General features: G+C 43.0%; 1 protein-coding gene across 1 annotated transcript; it reads left to right on the top strand.

The window, feature by feature from the left end:
* Positions 1 to 5,551: 5,551 nt before the first annotated feature.
* RBM43 (RNA binding motif protein 43) lies at positions 5,552 to 14,493 on the top strand. The gene is made up of 4 exons (XM_079782708.1): positions 5,552 to 5,819; positions 8,839 to 9,049; positions 11,465 to 11,553; positions 12,345 to 14,493. The coding sequence occupies exons 1-4, from the start codon at positions 5,817 to 5,819 to the stop codon at positions 13,122 to 13,124; spliced, it is 1,083 nt and encodes a 360-aa protein (XP_079638834.1). The 5' UTR covers positions 5,552 to 5,816; the 3' UTR covers positions 13,125 to 14,493.
* The last annotated feature ends 377 nt before the right edge of the window (positions 14,494 to 14,870 follow it).

A 14,870-nucleotide genomic window follows, 5' to 3' on the forward strand; every position in this document is an offset into this window, starting at 1 on the left:
CTGGGGGGGGGGGGGGGACAATGGTAAGATATGTACACATATAATACCTTAATAAAAAAAATTTAAAAATAAAAAAAATAAATAAAAAATAAAAAGAATGCTCATGGCAGACACCTGGAGAACCAGGCTAACAGCAGCCACCATCTTTATTGTTGGATGCTGTGCTGGAGGGAAAGAACTTCGAAGGGTTTTGAACTGGCCATTAAATTCTTGGTCCAGAAATGTCCCTTCCATTCACAACTCAACCAGAGCAGTGTATATGGCTCTTCCCAGCCATAAGGGAGCTTGGGTGTTCAATCTTATAATGTGCTTAGGAGAAAGAAAACCAAAACTGTATAGTGAATAACATTCATAATATCCGGTTGGTATTTAAAAAAAAATGCTCATTCTTGAAAAATACACAAAGAATAATGAAGATAATAAAAGTCATTAAAAATCTGCCCTGGCTGGGTAGCTTAGTTGGTTGGAGTGATGTCCCATACACCAAAAAGGCTGAGGGTTCTATTCCTGGTCAGGGCACATACCTAGGTTGTAGGTTCAATTTCCCGGTCAGAGTGTGTATGGAGGAAACTGATAGATATTTCTCTCCAGCATCAATGTGTTTCTCTCTCTCTCTCTCTCTCTCTCTCTCTCTCTCTCTCTCTCTCTTTCTCTCTCCCTCCCTCCCTCTCTCCCTCCCTCCCTCCCTCCCTCCCTCCCTCCCTCCCTCATAAAAAATCTCCCCTCAGAGATAATGGTAAACATTTTATATCCTCCCTTCTAATCTCTCCCTCCCCCAACTATATCATATTTAATCTTGTGAGTATTATTTCCCTATTGTTGTCCATCAAAGTTATTTTCAATTTTTTCACATTTATAAGTGCTATGATATTCATAAACCCTGTGTTATCTTGGTGTACAAATATTTTTCTGCAGTTCTGACCTTATTTCAGCTAGGTTGATAGGTTAAAGGATATAAATTTTTTAAGGATCTTAATACCTGTGGCTATAATTGCTTTCTAGAAAGGTAGGCTTCGGTCTCTATATTCTTAATAGTCCAATAAAAGTCATTGCTCTCTTTCAAACATCAAGTGCTACTCCTTTAAAATAAATTTCTTTTTGTCCCACTTTTAGGAATATTCACAATGCATGCCACATCTTATGAAAATAATTGATTATCAAGATACAAGTAACAGGTTTTGTTTTGTTTTTTAGTGTCACAAATTTAAAATATTCAAGAAAATGTCAACCAGTTTGATTTTACTTAAGCTGTGAGACAAAGACAAGTACAGTGAGATAGGAGGCCTTATAACAGGGGTTATCAGAGATTAAGATTTTTTTTGGATGCAGATTCAATTGTAAGCTGCTAGAATGATTTTGGCCACATGTGGAGTCATGCTCCCTCAAGGATAGTTTGGCATTATAGGGGAGGAAAAAGTTTTCCTTAGCCCTTTTAGAGCCCCTGAATCTGGAAATTAAACTGACAAAGACAGAGATTAACAAAGACAGGAGAAAAGCATACAAACTTACTTAACATAAATTTTATGTGACACAGGAGCCTTCTATGGAACTAAAAACCAGAATGGTTAAACCTGAAGAGTGTCAAGTTATAGCAAGTGAAAAATGATAGGACAGGCTATCAAAATGTATGAAGCTGGGGGAAGGTGGGCCTGTTCATTCAGATTGTTCTCTGTGTCCCTTAGCATTTGGAGATAAGGGTCCTCCTTCCCTCTGGGTAAAGGAGGGCACCTCTCACAGGAGGGTTTTATGACTTGTTTCTGGGGGAAGGTCAGAAAGTCCTTCTTGCACATGCCATTTCTCATATTCCTTCCATTTTAAGTATTCACTATGCCGAGGTATCATGTTTCGGGCAAGCACGTTCCTGTCAGCACATACACGTTGGAATAGTTGCCACATACAAGGTTAAGGGTTGCTCTATACCCGGTTCAGTGGCACAGATGGGTAGACCTGCATTCCCAGCTAATACCAGCTCTCTCATTATTCCTAGAAAGGGTCCCCATTTGGATTATGGTGCTCATGTCCATTTACAGTTAATCTTTGTTCCCATCTCCAGCCCACGCCACCACTTTTCTACTTTTTCTCTTCATAGACTTATCTTTTCTGATTAAATGGAATTGTACAATATGTGGTCTTTGGGTCTGGTTTCCTTCACGTAGCATGATGTTTTGAACTTCATCTTTCTTGTAGCATGTATCAGTATTTCGCTCCTATTACATTGTACATACTATATACACATATTGCGTTTGGTTTATCCTTTAAACAACTGATGGTCATTTATGTTATTTCCACTTTATGACTATTACGTATTATGTTATGAGTATTTGCATGTAAGTCTTTGTTTGGACATGTTTTCATTTCTCTTGATTTGTTATTTAAGAGTGAATTTCTTGGTCATATGGTAAATTCATCCTTAATATTTTAAGAAACTGCCAAACTGTTTTAAAAGGTGGCTGTAGCATTTTACTTTCCCACCATGTATGAGAGTTCTCATTTCTCCATATTCTTGATATTAGTTATCTGTCTTTTTGATTACAGCCATTTTAGTGTATAGTGGTATTGTTACAGAAAACCGGAGAAGAACCAAGCCATACTTAAGAGAGATGGAGTTACATTTATTACGCGCGGGTCCAGAGGAAAATGTCTCTCAAATTCTGGGCCCCAACATGGAGGAATTTTCCCTATTTATATGTTTTTACCTTCTTTGTCTCCCACATATGGGGTGTTTCCGGCCCCCTTTTGCAAGTTCTTAAAGAGCCCCTATGTGCTGGGGCCTTGAGACCTCAACCAAAGGCCTGGGCTGGTGCCAGCACTGATAACCTTGTCTGGGGAAGGTTTAATGACCTCTCTGAAGTGGGAGTAGTCTTATTTTCCTTATTATTTAAACAAGCAAGCATTTACAGAAGCCAAATAGCAGGGTTAAAATTTCAAACATCAATTTTTATATAAGATGGATGCTTCAGTATCTCATTGTGGTTTTAATTTACATTTCTTTAATGACTAATGATGTTGAGCATATTGGCATGTGCACATTATCCACTAATGTTTCTTCTTTGATAAAATGCCCATTCATTTTTTTTTGTCAATTTTTAAATTGAATTGTCTTAGTATTTTTGAATTGTAAGGGTTAGCTATATATTCTGGATACAAATACCTTATCCGATTTGCAAATATTTTCTTTTTTTATTTAATATATTTTAATTGATTTCAGAGAGGAAGGGAGAGGGAGAGAGAGATAGAAACATCAATGATGAGAGAGAATCATTGATTGGCTGCCTCCTGCATGCCCCCCATTGGGGATCGAGCCTGCAGCCCTGCAACCTGAGCATGTGCCCTTGACCGAAATGGAACTCGGGACCCTTCAGTCCACAGGCTGACGCTCTATCCACTAAGCCAAACCGGCTAGGGCCGATTTGCACATATTTTCATGGTGCTCTTTCATTATAGTGGGATTTATTAGTCAGGGTATGCTAGGTAATATTGTTGAAAAAATTCAGTGGCTTAAAACGTCAAAGTTTTATTTTTCATTCATGTACATTTTGTGGTGGGTCCACTCCCTAGTGCAATTGTGTTCTATGTGTTCTCAGTGATGCTTGTTCTCTTCAATACATGAGCACCAAGGCAAAGAGAGCCTTGGAGACTCTTGCACATGCAGTGCAATGCTTCCACCCAAATATATGAGAAATGTCAAATTTTTTCTCACATTTCATTGGCTGCCTGAATCATATGAACATGTGTAACCTCAAACACTGAGAGAGTCAGGGTTATTCCTCCAATGTGCCTGAATGGAGAAGAGTAAAGCATATTGGTGAATAGTACTAATGGCTATCTATCCTGGGGAAAGACAAGCAAGAAAAAAAAAGATACTTTTAGAAAGGGGTGAGTGCTATTATGATGAAACTAAAGGCCGGATGCACGAAGATTCGAGCAAGAATGGGCCTTCCTTCCCCTGGCTGCCGGCACCGCCTTCTGGTGGGTGTCTCAAAGGTAAGGTTAATTTGCATCTTACTCTTTTATTAGTGTAGATGACAGGATGGTGGAATGATAATTAACCGGGGGGGGGGGGGGCAGATTTATTTATTTATTTTTAAAAATATGTTTGATTTCAGAGAGGAAAGGAGAGGGAGAGGAAGAAACATCAATGGTGATAGAAATTCTTGATCAGCTGCCTCTTGTAGACCCCCCACTGGGGATTGAGCCCCAAACCCCAGCCACGGAATCGAACTGTGATCTCCAGGTTCATAGGTCGATGCTCAACCACTGAGCCACACCAGCAATGCTGGGAAGAACAAGCTTAGACTAGGTGATCAGAAACAGTGTTTCTAAAGAGGGATCATTTGGGCTAAGATTCCAATGACGGGAAGCAGCCAGTTGAATGAGGATCAGGCAGGAGCTTTCCAGGCCTGGAAATAGAACCAAGGCCAGGAAGAGCCCCAGTGAGGTGCTTGTGTGGTTGGAACAGAGGCAGTAAGGACAGTTCTAGGAGATCTGGCCAAAGAAAACAGATCAAGGCCATTTTGCTCTCCTGGTGAGGAATGTAAATTTCATTTAAAGTGCAAAGGGGAAACAATTAGGTGTTTAAATAGAAACTAAAGCTGATTTGCATTTTAAAATGTTATCCTGGGTGTGGTTATCCAGAAAGAATTGACGGGGCACAAGGCAGGATGTGGACTTGATCTGGAGGGTAGAGGTGGCCTTGGAGGTGCTGTGTGGCTTATAGACTATACTAATTGAGCAGAGGAAAGGAGAAATCAAGGAACACCTGTGAGCCTGAGCTTGTGCTCCGGAGTAGGTATTGCTGAATAGTAAATAGTGTAAATATTTCCTGAGGGGGAAGAAAGGGAGGACAGAGAGTTCTGTTTGGTCTTGTTAAATTTCACATGCTTATTAGACATTGAAGTGAGCATTTAGTATAGGTATCTGAAGATGAAATATAAATTGGGGAATTACATATAGAATTCATGTTATTTTACAATCTTCATAGCCTTAGGGTGGATCCACTTTTAAAACAATTATGTAAAAAAAACCACCCCAAAACAATTATGTGTATTACAAGAAACAGACAACTAAAATGCCTGTACAATATCTTAGTGTTGCTTGTGCACTATAACTTCAGTGCAATTCTGAAAGTGAAATTGCGAAGTTTATGCGCATTTTTACATTTTTATTTTTAGCATTTTACATTTTGAAAGGGGCCAAAATCCTCAGAAATGTTTGCACCTATCTAGGCTTGCAACACTGGATATTAGCACACTTTAATTTTTGCCAATCTAATCGTAGAAAAAAAGGGATCTCATGATTTCAATTTGTATGCCTTTACTTAAGAGTAAAACTGAGCTTCTTCCTATTTGCCTTTGCCTTCTTCATGCTCTTTGACTTTGAAGCTGTGTATGTGGGTCCCCCGGGCCCCCCCAGGTGCCAGACTCGGGTCCGAGGTTGGCGTGGTCAAGATGCTGAGCTCGCTGTGGGCAGGGATGCGCTTTTCCTCCTGCACCCTGCACGCCTGGCCGGGGGCTGGAAGGTGACGAAGAGGAGGCCCGGAGGAAATCAGCTTCCTTCGAGGCCCGGGCAGACCCCGGGAATCCCCGGATTCCCGCGGGGGACCCTGGCTTCACTCCCGCGTGGTTTCAAAAGTTGTGAAACTCCCGGGGGTTCCGGCCAGCGCCGCCAAGCAGCCCGTCCGGGTCCGAGCTCCCAGCCCACGGCCGCCCTGGTGTCGCGCGGTCTCCACGGGAGCGGGGAAAATAAAACCGAAAGCTGCCCGCCGGCCCGCCAGGTTCCGGCCCCGCCGACCGCCGAGGGCGCGTCTCTGCTCCAACATGGCAAGTTGCTTTTGCTTCGGATTTTGCAGGGCAGGGTCGTCTCCGGGCCGTCGCTAAGGGCCCCTAGAAGGACGCGGGGCCTGGTGGGGGCGGGCGAGGGTCCCCTAGAAGGACGCGGAGCCTGGTGGGGGCGGGCGAGGGTCCCCTAGAAGGATGCGGGGCCTGGTGGGGGCGGGCGAGGGCCCAGGGGTCCTGGGTCGGGGGGAGCCGACTGCCCCGGAGGCACCCCGCCAGCAAACACCTGCCCGCGTGGAAACTGCGCGCCCGCGGGCTGTGCCAGAGGCTCCGCTCCACAGGGCGGAGCGCGGCCACCTCCCGTTCCCAGGGCCCCGTCGCCAGGGACACAGCTGTTCCGTCGGGGAGTCGCTTCGCAGGCTGAGTTAGGGCTTAACTGTTGTTCCTCACACCACCCCCCGCTTTGGTGAACGAGAGCGGAGGGAGTTACCCAGAAGGGGAGGCCGCAGTTTCCTTTTGAGAAGGGCCAGTGAGTAAGAAGGGTTCCAGCCCAGGACGCCAGCTGGGAAGGCATCCAGCTTGGTGTCTTGTCTGCATTAGTGAGAATTCTCTCTTGCGGCCTTAGTTCTTTCTCTGGACAAGGGCTCTGTGTTTTCACCCTCCGTGCTAGCTAAGCAAGAACAGTTGGCAAATTCAAGAGTTAGCCTTCCATCAAGCGTTTGAAAGCAGTGGCAGGGCCCTGAATTCTCACTTAGAAATGCCAGGGTCCCGGAAATGCCCAAGCAGTGTGAGATGCAAGTGTGGTTTTGCTTACTGCAGTGACAATAAACAACTGGTTTTAAGAAAATAAAAATAAACAGGTGCCGTGAACGGATCGAATTCCCTTCCCCCAGTGACTTACAAAAATAAACTCAAGTTTTTCTTTGTATCTTTTTGGTTTCTGACACGATGGTCAGAAATCTCTTAAAATATATCACTGATACAGGGAAAATGCCATCACCTTAATACGTCCTGGCTAAGATGCTGCTCTTGTTTCAAAATCCTGTATCTCTGAGGTAACTCTTGAAAGGGCTCTCTCCAAACACACCTCTACCTTATGGGGATGGAAGAGATTAATAGCTATCAGGGAGAAGTTCCTTTGATTTCAAAGATAAGTTAAATGTAGACATTTGAATAAAGAAATACTGTGTGGCATTAGTGTTGGTGAGGGCAGAGGCAAGGTGAGGTTTTCTGAATTTAAATGGAAAGTTTTTCGTTGACATTGGCGAAGAGCAAAAAGGAAGTTAATTCACTAGTCACTTACCCATTGAAGTCGGTGTGGACCTTTACAGCCAGATGTATGGTAATGAAGACAAGTCTCCTGTGAAGTAAAATTCCCTGAACATCTGACAAATCTCTCTTGTCAATTTTTCCACTGCTAGGAAGACCTACTTTGGGGTACTTACATCTTACCACTTGCAGCTAGGATGGAGGAACACGTTTACATACTTTTACTGTTCAGAAGCTGTTTTCCACCATTAAATACCTCCCATCCCTGGCTGGATGGCTCAGTTGGTTGGAGCATTGTCCTGTGCACCAAAAGGTTGCAGGTTCGATTCTGGTCAAGACACATACCTAGGTTTCGGGTTCCATCCCAGCTCTGGGCAAGTAGGCCCAATCAATGTTTGTTTTTGTTGCTTTCTCACTCCCTTCCTCTCTAAAAAATCAATAAAACATATTCTAGGATGAGGATTAAAAAAAAATAGAAGTACTTTCCATAGTAATCAGTCAATAGATTATTATTATGGGTTCCCTTTCCAGGAGATACTCGTTTTCTGTATCTCATCATGAGCCATTTTCATCCCCATCCCTTTTAAGGTGCCTTTGGGATGGACAGGACACTGTGTGTATACTATGCTATGAACTTGACCTGGGAGGTCAGAAGTAGTTTGCCTATTATCCCCAGTGAAGTCCTACTCTGAGTACAGAGTTCTTTCAGCGGAGAGCCCACAACATCTCTGTGACCTGTTAACCATTACTCAGGCCCGCGAGACAGGCTGTCCTTCCTGGGGGTAAGTTAGGAGGGATTATGTCTGAGCTCTGGTACAGTCAAGCTGGGGGCCACCTATACGCACTGGGCAGGGAAGCTTATGGGTCCACTTCCCTAAATAGACTGGGGACAAATTAAGACATTTAAATAGAAGCCCCTTAACTGGATAATACAACAGGTTCAAAGCGAGTGAGCTGGTACTCTGTGCCCAGTGTGGTGGCAGGGTCTGCAATGGCAGATACGCTTAGTGGTTCAATTCCATCTCACATAGGTGCTTGGAGGCAGGATTTACTCCACTGCAGCCCTAGCATTATTGCCAGGGTTTTATTTTTTTTATGGTGACTTTTTCCTGATTCTGACAAAAAAGTAGGGGATGTGTTTCTTACTGGCTTCTGTATTTTGGACTCTATAATCAAAACATACAGCCATCTCCAAATGAACGTATTTTGTGGTTAGCGTGGCTTTTTAAAAAAAATTGATTTCAGAGAGAGAGAGGGAGAAATAGAAATATCAATGATGAGAGAGAATCATTGATTGGCTGCCTGCTGCACGCCCCCGGGATGGAGCTTAAAAACCCAGGCATGTGCCCTGACCAGGAATCAAACGGTAACCTCCTGGTTCATAGGTCAAAGCTCAACCACTGGGCCACACCACCTTGGGTTAGCTTGACTTTTTTTTAAATTAAAATTTTAATTCAAATGTGTCTTTCTTGATCTTTTCCTTTGTGACTTCTGTTATTTTTAGGCATTTCTAAAATCAGACAAATATTAACCAATGTTTTCCATGTATAAAAATAGGATTCACTTTTTACATTTAACTCTGGAATTCTTATGTGAACCCTATATTCTGTCTATCTGTCTGTCTGTCTATCTATCTATCTATCTATCTATCTATCTATCTATCTATCTAAAGTATCTAATCACCTGCACTGGTACATTTGTTGAGTAAAATAGCCTCTCCTACTGGTATGTGATGTTGCCTATGTTAAGTAAAATCTTACATATTTTAAAGAGCATCCTATTATTTCTCTTACAGGCATCAGTTTTGAATGTCCAGGAATCCAAAGCTTCTGAAAGAACGGTTGTAGTTGCTGGTCTGCCGGTCGGCCTTTTGAATGATCTATCACTGACCACGTTAGTGAAGAGACACTTCCAAGATATCAAGAATGAAGGCGGGGTTGTTGAAAATGTGATATATCCAACAAGAACCAGGGGAGTTGCATATGTAACATTCAAAGAAAAAAAAGGTATTTCTAAATCAAATTTCTGTAATCTTAGAAATGCTTCTGTAATGAATTAAAAATTGAATTTCATTAAAATGAATCATGGGATTGGTCAAGTTTAAAGTGGCTTTTAAAAAAAGTATTCTATTCTGAATATAAAAGTGGCACAATATTGCACTAGCAAGAATATATGTGGAAATTGCTGTGGCTGGTGTGGCTCAGTTGGTTGGGTGTTGTCTCTGGCACCGAAAGATTTCTGGTTCAGTTAGCAGGGCATATGCAGGGGTTGCAGGCTCGATCCCCCATAAGGGCATACAGGACGCAGCAGATGAATGTTTTGCTCTCACATTGATGTTTCTCCCCCTCCTTGTCCCTTCCTCTCTCTATGTCCTCAGAGAAAAAATTAGAAAGTGATACATGTAGTGATGGTATCTAAAGCCATGAATCACCGAGGAGGTGGGTGTAGGTTAGCAAAGGGATTTGAGGCCTGAGATAGAAGCATACCAATATCTAGAAAATGGGAAGAAAAGGAGAATTAGCAGAGGAGACTGAGCAGGTCAGCCAGTGAATAAGAGGAAAAGCAGACAGTGTGGTATCCTGGATTTGAGAAGGTGAAGTATCCTGTAGGCCATAATTAACAGAGTGGGAGATTAACTTTTAGGTGTTTATTTTCTAGTCATATATAACTGAGTGTTTTTTAAAGTCTGATTAGGATCATATTTACACAAATGAATTTTAATGTATTAAAAGTAGAAGGGAAAATATTAAAAGTTGAATTTAGAGGAAAAATATAGAAAAAAATCTCAGGCATTCTAACTAATAGAGTTGAACATCTCTATTATTATTATTTAAAAATTAGTGGCTCAGTGCACGAAATTCGTGCACGGGGGGGGGGGCACGGGGAGGGTTTCTCTCAGCCCAGCCTGCACCCTCTCCAATCAGGGACCCACAGGGATTGGGCCTAAACCGGCAGTCGGACATCCCTCTCGCAATCTGGGACTGCTGGCTCCTAACTGCTCACCTGCCGCCTGCCTGATCACCCCTAACTGCCTCTGCTTGCCTGCCTGATTGCCCCTAACCCTTCTGCCTGCCTGATCACCCCTAACTGCCCTCCCTTGCTGGCCTGATCTTGCCCTCAACTGCTCTCAGCTGCCAGCCTGATCTCGCCTCCAACTGCCTCTGCCTGCCTGATCTCTACCCCAACTTCCCTCCCCCGCTGGCTTGATTTCGCTCCCAACTGCCCTCCCCTGCTGGCCTGGTTGCCCCCAACTGCCCTCCCTGCAGGCCTGATCTCGCCTCACCCCCAACTGCCCTCCTCTGCTGGCCTGGTTGCCCCCAACTGCCCTCCCCTGCCGGCCTGGTTGCCCTCAACTGCCCTCCCCTGCCAGCCTGATCTCGTGCCTAACTGCCCTCCCCTGCCGGCCTGATCTCGCCCCCAACTGCCCTCCCCTGCTGGCCTGATCTCGCCCCCAATGGCCCTCCCCTGCCAGCCTGATTTCGTCCCTAACTGCCCTCCCTTTGCCAGCCTGGTTGCCCCCAACTGCCCTCCCCTGCCGGCCTGATCTTGCCCCCAACAGCTCTCCCCTGCCGGCCTGATCTTGCCCCCAACAGCTCTCCCCTGACGGCCTGATCTTGCCCCCAACTGCCCTCCCCTGCCGGCCTGATCTCACCCCCAACGGCCCTCCTCTGCTGGCCAATTTGGTTCTGATTGGTCGGTTTCTATGCCAGTCAGTGTCAAAAGCTCCACCTCCTAGGCAGCCATTGGCTCCTCACAGTTGACCTAGATTTGGTTCTGATGGTCGGTTTCTATGCCAGTCAGCGTCTCTGGGCCTGTCAACGGGGCCTGATCAGAAAGGCGGGGCTGATCAGCAGCCCCGGTGGAGGCCTGGAGAGAAATGGAGGTGTGGCTGCTGGCCAGACTGGGAGAGAAAGAGAGAGGCAAGTGCTGATCAAAAGCTGCCACAGAGGCAACGGATCAGTCCCTGCTTCTCTCTTCAGGCCTCTCTCTGGCCCTGATTCGCAGCCCCCTCAGCAGTCAGTGCTGGGGCACTGCGCCTGCAGCGGGAGCAGTCAGCGCTGGGTTGCCACTGCAGGATTGACTTCCGGTTGGTCGAGCCTTGGTTGTTACTGGACATTATGACCCAGGGTTTTTATATATTAGGATATTTTTATTGATTTCAGAGAGGAAAGGAGAGAGAGAGAAACATCAACGATGAGAGAGAGAGTCATTGATCATCTGCCCCCTGCACACTCCCTAATGAGGATCAAGCCTGTAACCTGGCCATGTGCCCTTGACTAGAATTGAACCTGGGACCCTTCAGTCCCCAGACCGACGCTCTATCCACTGAGCCAAACCAGCTATGGCTCTATTATTATTAATTAAAATAATTATTAGTGTGTCGAGGCACAAACACTTCTGATGGCACTGTTTCCACTTAGTTGCAGAGAACGTCATCAGAAAAAAGAAACACTATTTAGCAGAGAAGGTTGGACACATTCAACTCACAGTCTCTCATTTCAGTGAAAAGGTAAGGTGTGATGCTGAAGGCCTGCTGGTAGTCTTGGATCCCGGTTTTCTGCAAAGTGTTCCCTACGTAGGAGACACAAGGCACTGTTATCCCATGATTTGGAAAGAAAATGCAAACTCCTTAACCTGAGTCAGTGTTAAAGGCCAACCCTGTATCTTAAAATTTTTTTATTACTGCTTGGTCTGTTTATGTTTCTATATGTCCCATGAGATGCTTTTAAAGTGATAGTGAGCTTTTATGCTCTCATGGATGATGTCAGCTATCTACCTAAAAACTTACTTTGGGAACAAACAAAAACCCATGAACATTAAAAAGAAGCTTTGAAGATACAGGAAAGGAAGAAATCAGAGGAAAAGTTAAAATTCAAAGCATTGGTTTAAACTTTATTTGGTAAGAAACCCAGGCTTCTGTGCAGTCATCTGATGAACTTGAAACTTGGGCGCTATCTAGGGGGACCACTTTATCCACAGAGCAGAACCAGAAGAGTGTATATCTATGGGTTCTACTTAAGACTTTGTTTCAAAAAAGCATTCTGATGTTAAAAAATATTTAGCCAGCGCTGTTTGGGGGAATGCAGCGAGGGACTGCGAATCCCAAATTGAACATTGTGGGCTCTATGGGGTTGTGGGATCCCTTTGATGGGCTGCTATGGCGTAAGAAGCCAGTCTGTGTTAGGGAGTTGGGGACTGGTTTAGGGTAACTGTTGCAGAGACAGTGGCAGAAAAAGATTGTGTTTATGCTGTCTGCTCCACTAGGCAGTGCTGTTTTAATTTCTCTCTCTTTAATTTTAGGTCTTGATCTCTGTAAATGCTATTCTTGATCTCTCTGTTTTTCGAGGTCAATTCCTTCTGGAAAGTCTGGTGAGGGACCTGAAAAGGAAAATTCCAAGTTTATGCTTCAGTCCTTTGGAACAAAATGGAAGAATCTCCGTTCAAGGATCGTTTCTGGCTATCAAGAAGCTCAAAGAATCTTTGCTATTTAAAGCAAGTTCTCTTTTAGAAAAAAACAGGAGTTGTATCAGTGAGGGGGAAAAGAGGAGTAGACAGAGCCCCAGAAGGAATCTACAGAGAAGTAATAGCTCTTTGCCGTCACCCAGGTCCTCAGTACCCGAGACTGCTAGACATGGAGAGACTGCCAGATGTGGAGAGACGCTTGTTCTCGATACAGATGTTTTTCTGTACCTGAAAAAGAAGAGCAACTTTTATGAAAGCACTTTGAAAAAATATCATGTGCTATGTCAGGAGAGTGTGGAAGGTGAAATCACCACAATTTGCATCAAAAATGCTCGAGATGGTTTGCGGCCAAACAATGAAAAACTTGTAAAAGAATACATTGAGAAATATTCACACGCTCTTCACTTTGAGCTTAGAAAAGAGACGTTTGAATTGGAAGGAAAGGAAAAGAGAGAGAGAAGAAATATTAAGTTGGCATGTGAACAACTAAGTTCGAGGTACCATCAGAAACTTCTGATTAATTTTTACAAGACACACATTGATATTGTAGGACCTTCTTCTGACGTTTACTCGTTTAAAAAAGAGGTCATGAAATTCATAAGGCAAACAGTGAGGTGATAGAATCTCAGCAATAGAGATGATAATGGCTGCTGCTTTTCTGTACTGAGCAGTGAGGATGCCATGCATGATGATAGCTTTACCCATTTTATCTCATTTAATCCTTGAGACCATCCTTCATTAGAGGCATTGCTATCCTCCTGTTATAGGGGAAGGAACTAGGATTTGGAGAGGTTAAGACACTTGTCTGAGGTTATCTAGCTGGCTAGGAATGGGGCTGGGATTAAACCTAGTCTGTGACTACAAAGATAATATCTAAAGTATAAAACTTTGAAAAAATCTCATTAAGCTTTGAAGAAATCTCACTTTCTCTGAAACTCCAAATTCTTAGAAAAGGAAGTAGCTTAAATTCTAATATTCGAGAAGTTCAGATGATGATGATTATCATATTGGCAATTTCTTAGCATTTACAGCATTTATTCTACATAGAATAAGGATGCTGGCAAGCCCTGGCCAGGTAGTTCAGTTGGTTAGTGCATCATCCAGATATATTAAGATTTCAGGTTTGATCCCCAGTCAGGGCACATACAGGAATCAACCAATGAATGGATGAATGGATAGAGCAACAAATTGATGTTTCTCTCTCTCCTCCTTTCTCTCTAAAAATCAATAAAAAAAATTAAAGAAAAGAATGTTGGCAAAAGTCACTTGAGAAGCTACTTTCTCAAAATCAATGAAATAAAAAATTTAAGAAAATAATGCTTGCAAAAATCACTTGGGAAGTATTTCTGATGCAAGTTAAATTATTACTTGACTAAATCCCATTGGTACAAGGCTACTAAACATATGGAACATTTTTATCTAGCCTAACTGCTTATATAAAATGTTGGTTCTGTTATATATATAGTGTAACATCTTTTTTTCTTTATTCCCCCTTTTATAATTGTATTGTTAAAGCAACAATATTTGAGGAGTTAGATCATAGGTGATAAAAATAACAACATGGGTACTGGCACTATTGGAGGGAACACTTTGTAAAGTATATGATTGTCTAACCACTATGTTGTACACCTAAAACCAATACAAAGTAATATTAAAAGCAAACTGTAATTGAACAATAAAGTCAGTTTTCACATATGGAACTAAGAGGAAAGTAAATCAAATGAAACAATACAAAAAAAATAACAAATACTACTTGCCAGGCATAATTTTAAGGGCTTTACATATCTTCATTCGGTTCTGACAGCAACCCTATGATATAGGTGCTGTGTTATGTCCTTTTCACAGATAAGGAAACTGAAGTGTACTGACGTAATGTAACTTGTCCATGCTCTTAATTACTGTACGGTGCTCCCCCCTTTTATAGAATTAGTCTCCTACAACTCTACTAGCTCTTAATTACTGTACTGTGCTTCTCCCTTTTATAGAACTAGTCTCCTACAACTCTACTAAAGAATTGAGAAGTCTTTCCTTAAAAATGACAGAGGATTTGAAAATTCTTCAGTGAAGAAGGGAAGCCAGGGCTCCTAAGTCATTGAATTGTATGACTACCCTGAATTTAAGTTTGGATTAAGCCAGTTTTAAGTGGCTGGGCCACTGCAGAGACCCTCCTAGGATAACAAAGTGTATACATCTCGCAAAGCTCTAATAAACAATCATGCTTATGATTGGGATTGTTTATATCAGAAAAGATTAAGAAAAACCTCCATATGCTTTCATTTTTCTCAGCCTATCTAAATCCCAAATATGTAAGTAATTCCTATTTCTTTAAACACAACATTTCATTTCTGTATGAATAAACATATC

The sequence above is a fragment of the Cnephaeus nilssonii genome, assembly GCF_951640355.1.
Source record: "Cnephaeus nilssonii genome assembly, chromosome: 10".
NCBI classification, from domain to species: Eukaryota; Metazoa; Chordata; class Mammalia; order Chiroptera; family Vespertilionidae; genus Cnephaeus; species Cnephaeus nilssonii.

Excerpts from the sequence above, each read along its gene's own strand:
- RBM43 (XM_079782708.1), top strand. Across the intron at positions 9,050-11,464 it reads AACATTCAAAGAAAAAAAAG|TTGCAGAGAACGTCATCAGA; the intron begins GTATTTCTAAAT and ends GTTTCCACTTAG. Across the intron at positions 11,554-12,344 it reads TCTCTCATTTCAGTGAAAAG|GTCTTGATCTCTGTAAATGC; the intron begins GTAAGGTGTGAT and ends CTTTAATTTTAG.